Here is a 17,429-nt window from a genome sequence, read left to right as displayed (position 1 = left end):
AAAAAAAAAAAAAAAAGCAACTTTAATGAGTCGAGTTTCTCAACTCTTGATGCCAGAGAACAATTATTTCACAAATATAAGACAAACTCAACTGATGACCAAACACACATCAGCTGGGTTTATGTGCTCACAAAGTTTTCAGTCTAGAAACAATGGACTACCAAACAATTGACTTGAACACTTAATCTTAGTCGTCCTTCCGTATTAAAGCACACTTCTTTCATGTGTGTCTTGTCTGGTGGTCAGTTCAGCTGTGACTGGATGACGGAGGAGTGGGCTGAGCAGATGCTGTCCCATCAGGCTGTGACGACGGGTCTGAGACAGATCGGAGAGTTTCAGTTAGTTCTCTAAAAGCTTTAAGTAAATAAAAATAACAGCAGCACGTGAAAACCCCGCGGCACCATCGGAAAATACTCACACATCCCATTTGGGGCTCCGGGGTGTCGAGGGGCCATCGTCTGACCGTTTCCTCCAGGTACCATCCTGTTGGCCGCAGACTGGCCTGAAGAATGTAAGACCAAAGTATCAATACTGAACACATAGGACCAAGAAGCAACAACGCAGCAAAGAGAAGTAGGGATATTAGCGTGAGGATAAGTGAAAAAAAAAAAAAAAAAAGTGTCATCTTTCAGTTGATAGTTGTGCATTTGGTTCAGACCTGAATGTTGCATTGTGTAACCCGGCTGGCCCTGCTGCTCCCTCTGCTGGCGAACCTTCATCTCTGCCTGTTGCAGCTGCTCAGTATGGAAAGTCTGCCTCTCTGTCAGCAGCTGTTGGCGCTGCTGCTCCAGCTGCAAAACACACACACGCGCACACACACACACACACACAAAAGTTTGATTATTGAGCGCTTCACTTGAGTAAAAATTCCTCAAAATTTTAGATTAATTTACATCTCCACAAATAAGGAGATGTAATGTCTTGACGACGTTATCAAGATATTAAAGCACTTAGATCAAATTCAATTGCCTTTTATACACTAAAAAAAAGTCACAGATGTAAACCTTATCTCACTTTACAGAAGTTAAATGTGCAAGAGGCTTAGAGTTTCAAATTTGGGCAACAGTGAAGCATATATTATACTCACAGCCTCTTTCTCTCTGTCCATGATGGTTTCCAGCTCTTCAAAGTGTCTCAGTTTGATCTCCAGCTTCTTCATCTGCGTCTCCACCAGGAGAGCCACCAGAGACTTGATCTTCCTCTCTTCTACTGCTGCTAAGTGCTACAAGAAACAAAATCAAGAGGAAAAAAACACAACCTTTAAGACACAAACAACAATTTATAGTAGATGTCGACAAATAATAGAGAGAACAAAGGGAAGAACTCGATAAGCGGCTGAGGCAGATTTCAGTTTTTCTCTGCTTTATATTTTTTCTTAGATTCATAAAAGGAGAGTGAATGGAGTCTCAATGATTGGAGTTCTAAGAGACTGGAACTGCCATTTCCTCCTTAAATATTCCATATGATTGGGGAGGGTGAGCTTCACCTTGGCCTTTGAGGCAGCAGATGACAGAGCTGCTGCCGCCGCCGTGGGAACGCTTCCCTCCACCAGGTCCAGCTCCATCCCTCTCCTCCCATCGTCCCCTTCTCCCCTGTTCTCACCATCCTCCCCCCTGACTAGAACACACATAAATTACACAGTTAATCTTACACAGATACTCAAGAGTATTTTTGAAAAGTTCTCATTACACACACACACAAACAAACAAACACACATACCATCGCCCTCCTCCGTCAGAATACTTTCACTATGTTCTCTTTTAACTTGATCTCCGTCCACTTTCGGCACGCCAGGCTCCATCTTGACTCCGTCCAGCCTCACAGGAACCTGCAACACGTGCAAATTGAAAAAGGAAGAAACACCCGACGTGATCGGGGAACGCTCTTACTAATTTTCCCTCTCTCTCTACCTGAAGGGAGCTGGAATCAAGTCTTTCCGCTTCCATTGCATCTATTCGACAAAGAAATTGATCAATAACACACAGCAGGATTCAGACAGACGTTCTGGAGTAATTTATGTGCTTTTTTTTTTGTTTTGTTTTTTTTACCCATTTGTTCTGGCTGGTTGGATGGATCAGAGGTTTTATACAGCGAGTCTTCCTGTGCTCTGGAGAACTCCTCTGGGGAAAAAAAAAAAAAAAAGTCAAGTCAAAACATCTTACCTGAAACTTAACACCTCACATCGACTCAAACGATTCTCACCCAGCGCCGCCTTCGCTGCAGCCGACGCCACACGTGGATCTACCACAGACGCCAGGAAGGCCACGGTGCTCATGACGGGGTTTTCCGACTGGCTAAAAGGCACGGGCTGATACGCCAGCGGCCCCAGAGAGGCCGACGAGTCCTCCAGGTAGGGGTCCTCGATGGGCAAACGTAGAAAGTGTAGGATGCATTCGTCCTGCGTTCTGGAGCCCACGTGCTCCGATACTTTGTTCCAGTCGTCCCTGTACACTTCTAAGGCCTGACGGATTGAAAGATAAAGCATATTTCTGTGTCAGATGACATGTACTGAACAGGAAAATTAAGAAAAAGGTGAAAAAGCAGTAAGAAATAAATAAATATTTTAAATATAGAGCCAGATCATTTATCAAGTATGGATCCACAACGGCGTATAAAGAAATACAACTTTTCAGTCTCACCTCCAACAGTAACAGTGTCTCCTGCTCTGTCCATTCTCGTCCTGCGTTTGCTCCTTTAGTCTATAAAAATAAAAAAGACGTCGCAAAAAGTTTCAGACTTAAAATTATCACGTTTGATAATATATAGTTAGTTATAGTTATATATAGACCTTTGGGTGTTTCCTGGCGTAGATGTCGGTGCGCAGACCAAAGTTCTGGTAGTCTGAAGGTTTCTCTCTGCTCTTCTCTGGGAAATTCAACATGTGCTGTGAGGCGGACACCTGCAAGAACAACAGTCGTTACGATGAAATCTCCAAAAGAAAATCTGGAGATGCGAGTCCTGCGTGACGGAGCAACGGAGCCGACCTGAAGGGGTTTGTGCTGCAGGGGTGCCAGCCCGGACGGCGTGTCGGCCAGGACGTTGAAATGAGGGGTTGGAGGAGGTCCCATGGGGAGGGGTCGGCTCTCGGCATCCACTTGGTAGTTGATCAAACCCCACTGTTCTAAAAAAGCATGAACCCTGGACACAAATAACGTCTTACTGAAGCACAGACGCCACCGCCGGATTTCACGCTCGTACGAAACCCCACCTTATAAGGGCACAGACGTCTCCAGTGAGGTTGCGCCTGCAGGACGTTGAGCTGAGGTAGTCCTGGGGGTTGAGCCGGTACGTGTCGATCATGAAGTTACGATACGCCAAGAAGCTAAAATGCACAAGGGACAATCAAACCTGAAATAAGCTTCGCCATCATTGTAGAATCGTACAAAGATGGCTGAGAGTCCGAGGCACTCACATTTCAGGAGTTTTTGATTTGTTCTTTCCGTTGAAGAATTCAGGAAGAGCACGTTTCTCTATCGAGTGAATGCTGGAGGAGAACGTTTTAGAAACCGTGAATTTATGATGATAACGTAATTGAAAGCTAAACAGTTAAAAGTCGGTGAAATGTTTACCTGTTGTAATTGAACCACGACGTGTAGCTTGGTATTATGATATGATGAGTTTGTTCAGTGACATTGTCCTCTCCCTCTGATAAGCGGGGGATCTCACTTCTTCCCTCATCTTCTTCCTAGACACATTATTTCACATAAATATATTAGTTTTACTTTCCAAGAATATTCCATCCGCTTCTCTGTTATAAAACTTTTGCATCACACACACAAGATACTATTAACACCGTAAAAAAAAAAAAAAAAAAAAAATCACCCTTCCAGGAAAGTCATCTTCCTGATCATCTGAAATAAAATCAAAAATGAACAATAAATGTGTGCACATAATGGTAAGTCAATGTTTCAATTTTTTTGTGTTAAAAGCAACCATACCGAGGTCAGCCATGATGCCTCCCTTCACTGGCGTATTCTCACTGTCTTTCTTTAGGTTCACTACAAAAGTTGAATATAAATTGAAGACAAAATTGGATTAAATGTCTAAAATCACTATTTTAGATATTTTTTCACTAGGTACGGATGTTGTTCCAGGAGTTTTACCATTCTTGGGTAGAGTGACTACTTCCATGTTTGGCACAGGCGTTGGGTCCTCCATGTCTTTGGTCAGGTCTTCTTCTGGCTCCTCTTCCTGTTGGCCGCGCCTTCTCCTGTGTCAGCACACGCGCACACACATATTAAATCTGACAACTTAGTTTGTGGCTGCAAACCAAAAACATATGCGCGTTTGAAGGATACAGTGAACAATTACCCTTTCTTCCCTTTTTTTCTGCCATCAGTGGAAGGAGAGGGTGAGCGTCTTCTCTTTTTGAACGGAGTGGACTTGGAGTCCTGCGGGAAAACAGTCAGGTAGACGCAGAAAATTTAAATCAGGAGAGCAACCTAATTTGACAAAAGCATTAACAATTTCACAGGATGAAAAGAATTGGAATCAAAACAAAACACCAAGAACATAAAAAATATATATATTTCTAATTGCCATAATTGATTTATAACACTCGTAATTGTGTGTTGTTTTTTTTTTATGTTGTCTTCACGACGTTTTGGATCTAAATAAAAACACAACATTAAATGCGAACAAATTCACACGAACCTGATCTTCTTGTAGGTGGATTCGCTGTCGAAGGATGAGCGGCAGGTTCCTCTCATTTACACAATAGTCCTCCTCGTTCATCCACTCATTAAACACGTCTGTGTCCAGAACCCAACCGGCATGAACCTGGAGCACACAGACACACACAAATCTTTAAAAAAAAAAAATAAAAAATCCTCACGAAAGGAGGAATGCATAAAATAAAGGTAGATGACAAGTTATTACTCATTTAAAAAGTCATTTCTGCCACCATCTAGGACATGTTACCATTAAATATCCTCTCTACTGCCTAGAATTTGAGCTGTTAGCATGTTAGCAACTACAGACATCCAGGCAGAGGTCTCTATAGATTTGTTGCGAGACTGCCTGCTACAACCTTAGCTTCTTCAGCTGTTCTGTTCTTTTTCCCACTTAAAAGTTTTAATGTGAAGGTTGACATTCTGCAGAGCTCAAAACTACTCTTTAAACACGCATAGTGACAAAGCTTTGTCAACATTTTTTCATTTCTGTGCATAGTGTCCAACTAACCCTCCATGGCCTCTCTACGTGCGGCACGTCTTCGACGTCTCCTTCCACGTCACTTGAGGACAGCCAGCTGTCATAACTGTCAAAAAGAGTCACATTCTTTAAGAGTCAAGTGAATATGGCAGTGGGTCCACAAAACCTGCTGCGTGTAATCTTTTTGTTTGCGCGCATTTTTTAATAAATAATGCCTTCTGACGTCATTTATGCTTAGCGATGTATTCTCTTCCATTACCTGTCAGGGTGCATGCCCCAGTGGACCAAAACGTGTTTGTCCTTTCGCATAACAGGACGCATCCACTCATCTGAGAATAAATACAAATGGAAAATTGAGTTTAAAAAAAAAAAGTTTAGAAAATGGTCATATATGTTACTAAGCACAGATATGTGAAAGAAGATTCACTGACCCTCCTCTGTGGAAGCAAGTGAGCCGTATACGTGATGAGTGGCCATTATACTGTCCTCGGTAATTGCACCCTGTGGAGAACAAAGTCACTCATATCAGAGCTAAACAGTGCTGATATAATCCTGACAAGAAATATAATCTCTGTTCAACATGTAAGAAAATATTTCCTTTACAGTTGGGATCACTTTACCTTGTGTTTGATGATGATGCCAGTGAGTCTGCTGGACAGCTCCAGGTCAACAGTAGGGTCAATAAATACCACAGGGATGGAGACACAGTTGTTCTGATGACACAAAATGTCCACAGCCGTTTAATATAAAATCATTTGTATAAAAGTCTGAGTTTTCTTACACGTCTGCAGATTTGATACCTGGATTAAAGCCTTTTCAATCACGCCAAACATCTCGACGTTTCTCTCAGTTCTTGACGGATTCTGCAGGTCAAACCTTCTCCTGTGTGAAGATGAGCAGGGGACAACATCAAACATCTCTGTCTGGGAAAGAGATGGATATGAAGGAGCAAAAGCACAGGATGCTTGTTACCCACCAGCCCTGTTCAACCTTGAATTTGTAAGCGGTGCCTAGGATGTGACAGAGTCCGCCGCCTGGTTGCAAGTCCAGGAAACAATGTGCCTGCAGAGAACAGATCAATTTAGCTACCCAGTTTCAGTAAATGTTCATCATTTACTCTGATGATGAAATCTTTAAGTTTTATGGTGGAAAAAAAAATGAACAGAAGTTAACAGAAGTTTCCTTTAGAAGTGAAAATTTCCAATGGGAACGGCAAATATTTCCTCCCAACCGTCGAGGAAACAAGAGCAGATTAGTTTGCCATTCTTTACCCATTTTGGATACAAAATGGAGCTGTCTGTAACATGACATTTAGTGCTGACTGTGTGCCAATTAGTACCAGCTTTGACAACCAACAATTTGAAGAAATCTCCCATATTCTGTTATCAGACTAATAAAGTGAATTGTTGCTAGGTGGCTCTAATATAGAAGATCTAACAACAGGGGATAACTTAGAGTTATTTTAGTTTGATCAGGCTGCATAATATTCCTGTTTTATAACAGTTGGCTTATTTAGGTTGAACCAGAACCTAAATAAATGAAAATAGGAATTAAAAAATACATCAGAAAATAATATAAATGAATAAACAAAGGATAAATCAGCAAGTTTGAACATCTCATCTTTTTACCTGTAGGTGCTTATTACTTTTACATCATCGTTGATATTTACATAGCAACTAGCAATACCAGCATACATTTTAGGTACCAAGAAAGGCAACAAAAGTACCACTGAGGTGGGAGGTTCGTTTGTTAGACAACACTCACTGGAAGCTTTGTAAGAGCAGGGTTGGGAGCTTGTCTGCCAAAGGCATCCTCCTGAAACTGGAGAAGCTGCAAGGTGACTGCAGCCAGGACCTGACAAGATGGAGCGTCCACCAGCACATACTAACACACAAAAACAAGGATTTCGAGAGAAGGCGGCATTGATCCATTAATGGTTTTGTTAAATAAAAAAAAAGTTAATTTCTTACACTTTACAAGCAATATTCCCAACTTATCGGAAGAAATTAAACAACGAATTTAATCTTACATTTAGTTACACATCTGGTCGCTATTTTTTTTTCTTTTTTTTTTGCTAAACGTTAAAGCGGTGCAGCTCTGTAATCTTTAAAAGAAAAACTGAGCATCCCCATGTGAAGTTATTCAGCAGAAGAGATTTGTTTACAGTGTGTCTACAGGGTTACTACTAGCAGGGGGCGGCTAGCGTTTCCACCTAGCTACCTTTTTGTAGTGCTTCCCGATCCACTGTCGCACCACCTCCAGCTGGGTTAAAGTGTCCGGACTCTCCCAGAACCGAGCAGAGGGACTACTGTCTTTTTTGCGATGCGCCAACGCTTGGTTTGTCCCCGGAAAACCGAGGTTTGTTCCTCCGGACATTGTAGCCACTGCAGTACGGTATAAATTTTCAAACACGAAAAAACAAAACTGGCTAGCGCGGTTGTTAGCGGTTTGCGTTCTCGTCTTCTATCGCGAGATTGCAGCTCTACCGTAGTGAAATAATGGGTAATTTCTTTTTGTAAAGGATTAGCCTTCCATAGATAGTATCTTTTTCAAGTTTTTTTTTTAATTTATATATATTTGTGTGTTATTTTTCTTTCAAAATTTGTTTGGAGAATGAAGAATTAAAATCTCAACAGATTTATGGCAGACCACACCTTTATTTTGAAATGTAACCAATAAGGAAGTACGTTCGCATTTCAAGAAAACAAGTTAAGTGGCACATGTACTGCTCCTAACGTCCTACCTGCAGTTTGTATGACAACTTAGTAAGTATAAATTACTTGCTTGGGCTTTGTGCATTATGTCGCTGTAGTTAATATTATTGTGTCATAATTCGCGAAAACAACCAGAAATGTAACAAGAGAAAATAATATTAGTACTTGACATTCTGCCAAGCGTAGTAACTAGTTGTTATTATCCTGTATTGATCTTTGCCCATGCATCACTGTTGTTCACATGTTTTTGCTTTAATCTTCATTTTGCAGGCACTGGGATGTCATGGGTGTTCAGGGGTTGACAACATATGTGGAGTCCAACAGAAACTTCCTTCAAGATGTGAGGTTCAGGGATAGTCGGCTGGTTATTGACGGCTGCAGTCTATATTTCCGCCTCTACTTTAACTACGGATTTGATCAGCAGCATGGAGGAGACTACGATGCGTTCGCCTGCTTTCTCAACGAGTTCCTATCTGCTTTGGAAACTTGTAACATCAAGCCCTATGTGGTGCTGGATGGGGGTAAGGATACAGTTGCTGTCAGTTCTTTGAGCTCATGACTGGCATGTTTAATTGATAAGTTATACTATCGAACAATACAAAACGCAGCTTAGTTGATCACCCTTTCAATGTAATGTTGTGGCATATGCCTACAATTTACCTGTCTCTTTTTCTGGTAACTGGTGAAAAAGACTTTAAATCACTGGAATGGTATGAGCTCAAATAATCATCCCTCCAGAGTGCAGCATGATAAATAATAGGTGGCTTAACAAGTTTGAGCTGATGTGATGCGTTTGGTTTTCTGTAATTCTTCATTTTTCCTTTCAGAGGGAAAGTCTTGTCTTTTGGTAACATTTATATTTATAATAAGCTATATATAGGTGTGACTGAATGATAAAAAGGACTTTGCACCAACAGACTTTATTAAGGCAATTTTTTTTAAAATCATATTAAGGAATGGACCCAAGTGACAAGAAGTTTGCTACTCTGCGTCAGCGTCTGCAGTCCAGGATAAAGGAGGCAGACAGCATTTGTCATGGTCGCAATGGCTCTGTCCTCCCAATCCTTGTAAGGAAAGTCTTCCTTCAGGTCCTGAATCAAAGAGGAATCCCGCTGGTGCAGTGTCCAGCAGAGGCAGACTGGGAGATTGCCTGCTTGGCGCGCCAGTGGAACTGTCCAGTCCTGACAAATGACAGCGACTTTTACATATTTGACCTTCCAGGTGTGTGGCTGAAGTGAAAGTGTTCCTACATTGTTGATGATTCAAATAACCTTTTCTAATAACTTGCACTTTGTTATTTACACTGCTATTTATGTCCCCTTGTTTTCTCTTCTCTTCTTTTTTTTTTTATCTCAGCTGGTTATCTGCCACTTCATTTTTTCCAGTGGACCAATCTTAACGGAAAAGCTTCTCAGCGCTACATCCCATCCCGATGTTACACCACTAACAATCTGTGCCGCTGTTTTGGGGGCATGAATCGCGAGTTGCTGCCTTTGTGTGCAGTCCTAACTGGTAATGACTATGGTGCTCCAAAAGAGACCGAGACCCTCCTTGCTCTCGCAGACGTGAGTGCATTAGGAAGAGGCGGTGGCCGAGGCAGGGGGAAGGCACCCGTTTCTCGTGTCGAGGGCATCCTTATTTGGCTGTCATCGTTTCCAAATGTGACGGAGGCACTGAAGGAGGTTAGCAGGTTAATGGATGGAGCGGCTGGGGCAGGCAGGAGAGGACAAGGAGGTGGGCTCAGCTCCAAGCTGTTGGCTGCTATGCAAGAGTACAACATCAAGGCTCAAAGCCCTCTTGCTCCATGGTTCTCCGAAGGTACGTTAGCTCCAAGGGGGAAGACATCTGGTCTGGCACAGCTGCCAGAGTGCTTGTCTCTGGCTGCAGCACGGGGACAGCTGTCTCCCTTGGCTCTTGACGCTTTTGTCATGCAGAGGGTCCTTCTCATCCCGCAGGTGGAGAATAGCAAACTAGCCAGCAGCCACTGTAGTTCTAGACCAATACGTCAGGCTGTGTATGGGATTTTACTGCAAAAAGCTGAAAACACTGCAAGCCCAGCGAGTGGCGCACTGCCGGCAAAGGCAGGACAAGTTCAAATGCAGGGAAGAGGAAGAGGAAGAGGTGGTGGAGGTAGGGGCCAGCAGGGGCCAGAACACGTGTTCAATGCAGCTCCAGTACAAACACAGTCACATGGCTCTGGTTCTCCAATTTTCGTGGAAGAGTATGACCGTTTGGACCTGAACCTAAGCAAAAAGCAAGTGGAACCAGTCATCCTCTGGAACCACATACATCTGGGTGGGCTCAGTCAGGTAAACACATGTTGTATTAATTAACAGTATTGCAGGTTGTTCATTAACTAGTTGGTGCAAAATGTCAAAGTGTAAGGAAATTGTACAAGATCTCTTAATATTATTACAAAATTGCACATTGCTTGCATAAAAAGTCAAACTGTTCCATGATTTTGCTAATGCAAAAGCTCAGTCATCTTTATATTCCCATCTGGAACTTGGGACATCTTAAACAACCAGCTGGCTGACCTCAGTCCCTTTAGTGAAGATTCAGGAGAACCATTAAATAAGGCAGGGTAAGATTATTTAAAAAGTTAATTAACATTTTTAGGTCAGTTCATTGTTGATAGCAGGATAAGTCCAAATGCAGGGAACAAAACTGAATAAAAGTGTGTGGTTGTATTGTGAAAAAGTTTGAGGGTACTTTTGCAAATCTTTTGGATTTTGAAGAGTTTAAATTCTTTAAAATACTGATTTCAATTGTAAAATAATTCATTATAAAGTAAGTAAAAAAATACAACAAAACAGGCATTTTTCTAATCCTCTATGCATACAGATTTGAGTACAGGTCTGTTCCAGTTTGAATGATTTGACTTTGTTGGAAATGTTTGCTCTGCTTGACTCATTCGAAGCCTGAAACATCTTAACTTTTGACTGATGAAATAAGAAAAATCCCCATTGATAAGACTTGGGTTCGTCTGTCGAGCCGTTTCTTGTTTGACTATGGTTGTTTTTCAATACGTGTCATATCCAGGCTCCTGCTGCAGTGCGCCTTGGTGTCCTGTTCGAAGTCTTAGGTGTGACGCAGTCGGCCCTGGCTCCAGTTCCTCTCCATCTGCAGCTTGCCGTTGCGGTGACTGGATTCTGGTTGCGTGAGGCCACACCAGCGCCTTCGCAGCCCCTGCTGCAGGCTTTAGTGATAGGCATGATTTATGGAGAGTTGACATCAAACAATCAGCCTGGAGCGCCCCGCAAAGTACCTGTTGGTTAGTTGATTTGAAAATATGCAGTTTGTCAAGTCGAGAGATCCGCCTCTTAACAGGTGAAACGTTCTAGCCCCACAGCTAAACTGGGCCGCCGAGCGAGGTTTTCTGTCAGCGCTAGATCGCCAGCGGGTGAGATCTGGTGAAAGACGAAGAGTGGACGTCGGGGCGGCCCACTGCCTCAGCCAATGGCAGTCCTGCCTCTGGAGTGCCCTGTGCCTGAATCAGCTGCTGCTGGTGCCGCTGCCCGAGCCCAATGTGTCATTGTAAGAGGATTAAAACATTTTTCTACATATTTAACCACCTGTTGAGGTACGAGCTAGATTTCCTGTAATGAAAAAAAAAAAAAATCCTTCTTGCTTAGGTTGTTCAGCGGTACCTTAGTGCACGGCCTCTTCAGGTACCTGAAAGGAGGCTGGCCTGTGGAGTCGTTACTGCCTGGTGGGTCTTTATCTGGACAGCTCTGTTTCTGCCTGCTGGATGCTGTGAAGGACTGCAGCCTCAAGGCAAACCCCTCCAGCTTCGGATCAGGCAAGAAGAACAGAGGCAGAGGGAGGAGAGGGAGAGGCGGAAGAGGAGGAAGAGGATGGTCTCGGGGTGGAGGGAGGGGTTCAGAGGAGATAAACAACAGGTTTGCTCTCCTTATGAGTGAGGAAGAAGAAGAGGAGGCGGATTGATAGAGAGGCAATGAGAAATGCACAGATCTAGAACACTATGATCAAAGGTTATTCTTTGGAGGAGAATAATATTTTTAATCTTTGCTGTCATGCTTTGCACTATTTTAATCTCTTCCAGTGCTTGTGTTTTAAGTTTGAAGCAGCCATCTAAAATGTGATGTATAAAATTCTCTGATCAGCTGTTTCAAACCACGTGCACCATTTTACAAGCATTTTTTAATACATAGACTAATTATATTTACCCAGTCATGTTTGCTTAAGGACTGAACACTGAATGCAAAATAATAATGTTTTTATTATAAAGGTAATAAGAGCAATGCCAGTAGGTGTGAACTAGAAATGGGCCAATCAGGCTTTGTCTGGCAGATGAGGATTTTGAGTTTTATTTGAGGTCTAAGCTGCTGATTTGGGTTATTTATTCAAAGAACGCCTAAGAAGAGAAAAATGTGCTCAATGTTCTGAATGAGTCCAAAAAAGGAGAATACTAGTATTCAAGATTTTCTTCATTTTTGCATCAGAACCACTGATTTTTACTCAACTAGATCGAAGCGTGTCCAATTCATTTAGAAACAAAAAAAATTGGGAGTTATGGCAATTCAGCTCAAACAGAGCTGACGAGTAGATAACGGGGAAATTTTGATTGTGCATCTCTTGTATTGAAAAAAATATTCTACTGCTGAACTTAGATTTTTTTTAGACCAAATGTGGTGCTATAAAAAGTGACAAACTACCAAACAGTTTTGGCAATGATGGGAGTTCTGAATTGTTTTTTTTTTTTTTTTCTAAATTTTGACCAATAACATTGTGTAAAAAAAAAAAAAAAGTCTGTTAAAGTAAATTTTTTGTGTTCTAACTCTTGAAAATATCAACAAGCAAGCAGTGTTAAGAGGGCAGCAAAAGGGAACGACTGCAGATCAATTTTCCGTTTTAAACCCATTGACTTGTATAAAAAAGCTCACACCTCAACCAGGATTTTACATTTTGCAGAAATTTTACAACATAGTCCAATAATGATTTTACTCTGTTTCTGGTGCTTCTACATTGGGAGAGTCGTCTTATTATGAAATATGGCAAATAAAAGTAAGTATTACTGACCAGCTGGAGGCAGAGCAGATTATAGTGAATTACTTTAAAGTCATCAGTGGTCACAGCTGGTATGATTTGACGCATGACTGGCATGAAAGCTGCAAAAGTAAAAAAAAAAAAAAGAAAATGGCAAAGGGGCAAGATGACCACCACTATTATGACTTCTGCGATTTATGAATACACAAGAATATTTTACACATTTTTTTAAAACATTATTTCTTCAACGTTAATTCATGTGGTGCTGTCTACAAATATGTATTAAAAATGTACATGAGAGCAGTACAGAATTTACATTCCTATTTTTATTCCCACTGTTTTACTTGTAACTAAAGCTGAAAATAAAATGTTCACACACTTTCTTCAAAGGCCTGTGTGTGGTATTATTATAAAGCATTAAGATGGCACTAAAGCTTTTGCTTGAAATAAAAGAAAAACGCAACACGTAACATAAAAAAACTGCAGTTTTAGAGTGAATATAAGTTAAATATTAAATAATGTAGTAAAAACATGTCTGTAAGAGGACATTCTTACAATAGTGTGAGCCATCAAAGCACGACTGGATCTTTCAGGGGAGTAAAAAAAAACCCCAACAAAAACAAAGAAAAACCCTGCCTTTTGTGAGTCAAATCGGTTTCTTTCAAAACTGTAAACATACGTTCGAAAATTAAAATACACTAGATAAGATTCTTTCACTACGAGGGGGAAGAGGTGGGGGCTGAGGAAGAGGACGCGGCATGCGGCTGAGAGTCTATGAGGTCCATATCTTCATCTTCGTTCACTCCACAAGTGTCGACCACGCAGATCAGGCAGCTGGTGACGGGGAACGCTCGCACCTTGCTGCACGTCACCCACCTGACAGCAGGAAAAGATGAGGACGATTTGAATCGGTTAAGGGTCTGAAAAATGCAACGCAGAAATGCGCATACGCGCGAAATGAAGACAATCGAGTCGTGCTTTCACACATAAACCTCAGAGCAAAAAAAAAAACAAAAAAAACTTAAACAGCAGTTAGAATTTCCTGGAAAGAAAGCTAAAATACCAACCTGTCGGTTTCAGTGTGGTACTCCAGGACGTGCCCGAGCCGTCCCACCCCCTGGAAGCCTGCCAGCACATAGATTGCATCGCCGACAGCTGCACACTTTACCGTCACGCCCCGCCATGGCATTGGTGAGGCAGCTCGCCACTCGTTGCTGGCAATATCGTAGTACTCCACTGAATCCAGTCCACCTACAAGAACACAAAAACATCCTTGTATAGCAGCTGCCCTGATGTACAGTTTACCGATCCCTACTGGTCCCCCCGTGGTGGTCGCAGTTACCCAAAGGCCCCTGTCCTCCCACAGCATAGATCCTGTTGTTGACCACCACCAGTCCATGGTTCTTCCTGGCCTCTCTCATCCCACACAGCTCTCGCCATCTGAAATGTGCAATTAGGGGTTAGGAGAAAATAGTTGCCAGCTGGACAACAGCTGCTTGTTCCATTTTAAAAGTTACTGGTTTGAGAAAGCCTTTCTGAAATTTACTAGATAAAAAAAAAAATCCTCAAGTCTACTCTGCATCAAGTTAAATTATAGTTATTCTTGGACTTCTGGTTGGATGTGCTATTTAAATGTGATTCAAATGTAATTTTCAAAAACTTGAAGCTTCTTCTCTGGGCTGTAAGAACAAAATGGTTGTCATTCAGTTCTTGGAGCTTGTTCTTGTGGTGCAATGTTTGGCAACTATTATATGCAGATGCTATAGTAAAAGTGACTTTTAAGGACTTCACAGGAGTTTTTGTGACATAACAAATGACCTGGCCAGAAAGAACTTTGTTCTTGCCACCTCTAATAAAAACGCAATTATCTGTGTTCAGAGTCTGTATTATTGAGGTCTAATTTACTGCCATATCAAACTCTACTGACTAACTGCTCTTTCTGCTGCCAAGATATGAGGAAGCAGTAATTGTAACTGATTAGTAAGCTAATGGAATTTGACCCACTAATTATTTGCGCTACTATATGAATAAAATAAATAAAGTAAATATCTAAAATTTACATGAGTTAAGGGAAATATTTGCACATATTTGTAGGAATATGCCAAAATGTCATTCTGTTGTGTCTGTGGGCAAACTATCACATCCGATTTAACTAATCCATGTTAAACAGATAAACACAAAGGTGTAAATCATCCACCCTGTTAACATCAGAATAAACATAGAGTAAGGAGGAATAAACTAATTTTGAGTCGCATTGTCGAGAGAAAGCAGTCCGAGGTCCTGAAGCTTCTGCTTTTACAGGGAAGATGAGTTAATCAAGCACATTTGGATACTCTGCATCTCAACGCCTCTGAAAGCAGCCAAGCTGTACTTAGTTTTTCCATCGACTACAAAGACATGGGAAGTCATGGAAATTTCCCTCCCGCTCTGAAAGAAATTTAGCAATCTTTTTTTTTTTTTACTACACAAAGAGGGTTTATTATAGCCTAACACAATCTTTGGAATGAGAATTGTTTGCGTCAAACACACAAAGGTTAAGCAGACCCAGGGAAGAGCTGAGACAGGAACGGGGTGAAGGCTGACTGCAATTGAAAACCAAGAAACAGTTTGTCTCTGATGAGAACAAATGGACTAAGCACGTTGGACTCTGAAGGAAGTCTTGATTACACTCTCCGTGTTGTGGGCCGATCATCTCCTTTGACCAGCAATTAATTAAACCTCACTAAACTCTCACGAGCTTCACCGTCACTGATTAATTTAACGTTTTCGCCACACTCCCTATCCTTTCTCCGTCACATTGTACTCACTGCTGTGTGCCGGGGTCGTACACCTCGCAGTTGTTGAGGATCCTCCCGGAGACGTTGTTGCCCACCGTTCCTCCACAAACATAAATGAGTCCGTTGGCTTCGACGGAGCCGTGGCTGCAGCGGGCCAACAGCATGCTGGTCTTCACCTGCCATGACTCTGTCCTTGTGTCGTAACATTCAAAAAGGTCCAAAACCGAGCTGCCTGCAGACGGACACGCAGACAACACCGGAATCCAATGACCACAAGCCTCACACGTGCAACAACTTCAACTAAACCACTGCATTTCACTGTCTGCATCCCCATTAGTAGAAATAAAAATAACTCAGTCTAACATCTGAAAGGTTTTTATCCTGCATCTTGACGCTTACCCACTTCCGATCCACCCGATGTGTAGATCTTGCCCTGAGAAGCGCAAGCGGCCAGGCTGTCGCGAGGAGTGGGTGGACCTAGCTTGGAATACCAGCTGTCTTTCAGGACATTGTAGCAGTCCATACGCTTGATAGGGAACAGCTGCGAGCCCCCCAGGATGTACACCACGTTGTCCCAGAAGACGGCGGTGGCATCGCGGCGTTTCTCAAAGGGGCAGCGGATGTCTGTCCAGGTGGAGTCCTGCATGGAGAACACCGACGCTTCACCAATACAATTCAAAGAGAAGTGATTTTTTATGGAGATTACTCAAATGATTTTGAAGGATATATATAGCAAATGCTTCTGCACCAACATCAAAGCACTCGTGCTCAGATGTGTTTTCATATATATCCCTAATACCTTTGGGTTGAAGTAGCGGCAGGATTGAGGCTGCGAGCCTCCGAACAAGGCGATGCGATAGTCGTGCTTCTTGCGCCGTGGCCGGCTGCTCTCTCCCAGGTCTTCCCGGTCCTCCAGAGACAATAGATGGTAACGCATCCCGCCTTGGAGAAAAGAAGTGGGATGCTGACGTCAACCAACGTTATTCTTCTGAATAAAATGCTTATCTATAATGCACAATTCCGTTTAACAAATAAACCCCTGCTCTCTTCCTACTCACTGATGACCATCTTGAGGCACTGCGGGTTGTCCTGGATGAGCGGCTCTGCCTGCACGGTCTTTGACAGGAAGGTTTTGGAGACCAGAGGGAAGCGAACGCACCCCAGCACCTCCACCATGTACTGCTCTCTGTTGCACACGTCATATTTCAGCCAACGCACCGCCGCGTCATAAATCTAAAACACAAACGTACGAAAAAAAGCACATCAGAAAAACAAAGTTACCACGGTCAATCTATAAATTGAATTTGTGCGTACCTGAGCCTCTGCACGAACAGTGAGCTTGTCCTGGTGGAGCAAATGTGTGAGCTGCGTAACGTCCAGCTGCAAGAACTCATCCAGCTTATAGACTTCTGTAAAGTGGAGCTGGAAAAAGTCCTCTGCTGTGGCCTTCAGCTCAGGACAGTCCATACAGTCTGCTAAGGCTGAGATGCCTGCACAAGGACAGAAAGACAAACCAGTAAATACAACTCATCGCCGTAATTTGTTGGACCTGGGATTGTATTTCAAGCATGTACCCAGGCAGTTTGTGGCGTCGATCTGTCCTTTAAGGAACTCCACACACATCTTCTTCACTGGCTCAATCTGGTACTGGTTGGCTGCGTCCAGCAAAGACTGAACGTTGCTGCTGTTCACAGAGATTCTGACACACAAAGACACGTATCGGGGGGTCGGGGGGGGGGGGGGGAAAAAAAAAACAAAAAAAAAAGCACAATTAGAA

General features: G+C 42.5%; 3 protein-coding genes across 8 annotated transcripts in view; 1 reads left to right on the top strand and 2 right to left on the bottom strand.

The window, feature by feature from the left end:
• Positions 1-7,615, bottom strand: smarcc1b (SWI/SNF related BAF chromatin remodeling complex subunit C1b). Its single transcript, XM_015042987.1, has 28 exons — positions 7,372-7,615; positions 6,916-7,035; positions 6,128-6,213; positions 5,952-6,033; positions 5,772-5,864; positions 5,583-5,652; positions 5,411-5,480; positions 5,182-5,257; positions 4,654-4,779; positions 4,312-4,391; positions 4,104-4,210; positions 3,939-3,998; positions 3,823-3,851; positions 3,570-3,685; positions 3,413-3,484; positions 3,209-3,322; positions 2,985-3,138; positions 2,789-2,899; positions 2,640-2,699; positions 2,203-2,461; positions 2,049-2,120; positions 1,911-1,951; positions 1,720-1,828; positions 1,487-1,617; positions 1,088-1,222; positions 659-791; positions 419-502; positions 1-315 (listed from the first exon to the last, which is right to left on the bottom strand). The coding sequence occupies exons 1-28, from the start codon at positions 7,525-7,527 to the stop codon at positions 248-250; spliced, it is 2,814 nt and encodes a 937-aa protein (XP_014898473.1). The 5' UTR covers positions 7,528-7,615; the 3' UTR covers positions 1-247.
• Positions 7,430-13,012, top strand: aste1b (asteroid homolog 1b). Of its 2 annotated transcripts, none has more exons than XM_015043009.1 (7): positions 7,430-7,509; positions 8,136-8,386; positions 8,820-9,086; positions 9,222-10,174; positions 10,908-11,139; positions 11,210-11,402; positions 11,501-13,012. In XM_015043009.1, the coding sequence occupies exons 2-7, from the start codon at positions 8,149-8,151 to the stop codon at positions 11,811-11,813; spliced, it is 2,196 nt and encodes a 731-aa protein (XP_014898495.1). In that variant the 5' UTR covers positions 7,430-7,509; positions 8,136-8,148; the 3' UTR covers positions 11,814-13,012. The 2 variants fall into 2 exon arrangements, with proteins under 2 accessions (XP_014898495.1, XP_014898486.1); XM_015043000.1 differs by lacking the exon at positions 7,430-7,509 and adding an exon at positions 7,736-7,916.
• A 169-nt stretch (positions 13,013-13,181) lies between these two features.
• klhl7 (kelch-like family member 7) overlaps positions 13,182-17,429 on the bottom strand; it is a 9,004-nt gene continuing 4,756 nt past the window's right edge. For 3 of the 5 annotated variants that reach the window (XM_015043021.1, XM_015043041.1, XM_015043059.1), the window contains 9 exons: positions 17,227-17,351; positions 16,967-17,142; positions 16,711-16,885; positions 16,452-16,594; positions 16,052-16,313; positions 15,683-15,884; positions 14,218-14,315; positions 13,943-14,126; positions 13,182-13,751 (listed from right to left, as the gene is read on the bottom strand). In XM_015043021.1, the coding sequence (XP_014898507.1) occupies positions 13,592-13,751; positions 13,943-14,126; positions 14,218-14,315; positions 15,683-15,884; positions 16,052-16,313; positions 16,452-16,594; positions 16,711-16,885; positions 16,967-17,142; positions 17,227-17,351 (1,525 nt within the window). In that variant the 3' untranslated portion in view covers positions 13,182-13,591. The remainder of the gene's footprint in view (positions 13,752-13,942; positions 14,127-14,217; positions 14,316-15,682; positions 15,885-16,051; positions 16,314-16,451; positions 16,595-16,710; positions 16,886-16,966; positions 17,143-17,226; positions 17,352-17,429) is intronic. The other 2 variants (XM_015043031.1, XM_015043050.1) reach the window with 1 other exon arrangement.

Source organism: Poecilia latipinna, unplaced genomic scaffold (assembly GCF_001443285.1).
Source record: "Poecilia latipinna isolate Pla-1442-1.1 unplaced genomic scaffold, P_latipinna-1.0 Scaffold35, whole genome shotgun sequence".
NCBI lineage: Eukaryota > Metazoa > Chordata > Actinopteri > Cyprinodontiformes > Poeciliidae > Poecilia > Poecilia latipinna.
The sequence above is the reverse complement of the archived record's forward strand: the minus strand, read 5'-3'. Positions and strand labels throughout refer to the sequence as shown.

Bases quoted from the DNA above. Each gene is read 5' to 3' on its own strand.
- smarcc1b (XM_015042987.1), bottom strand. From the start codon at position 7,527: ATGTCCGGAGGAACAAACCTCGGTTTTCCGGGGACAAACCAAGCGTTG. The intron at 4,392-4,653 runs GTTCGTGTGAAT...GTTTTCCCGCAG, and splicing joins TCCACCTACAAGAAGATCAG to GACTCCAAGTCCACTCCGTT. The intron at 3,852-3,938 runs GTATGGTTGCTT...ATTTTATTTCAG, and splicing joins AGGCATCATGGCTGACCTCG to ATGATCAGGAAGATGACTTT.
- aste1b (XM_015043009.1), top strand. From the start codon at position 8,149: ATGGGTGTTCAGGGGTTGACAACATATGTGGAGTCCAACAGAAACTTC. The intron at 8,387-8,819 runs GTAAGGATACAG...AATCATATTAAG, and splicing joins CTATGTGGTGCTGGATGGGG to GAATGGACCCAAGTGACAAG. The intron at 11,403-11,500 runs GTAAGAGGATTA...CTTCTTGCTTAG, and splicing joins CCCGAGCCCAATGTGTCATT to GTTGTTCAGCGGTACCTTAG.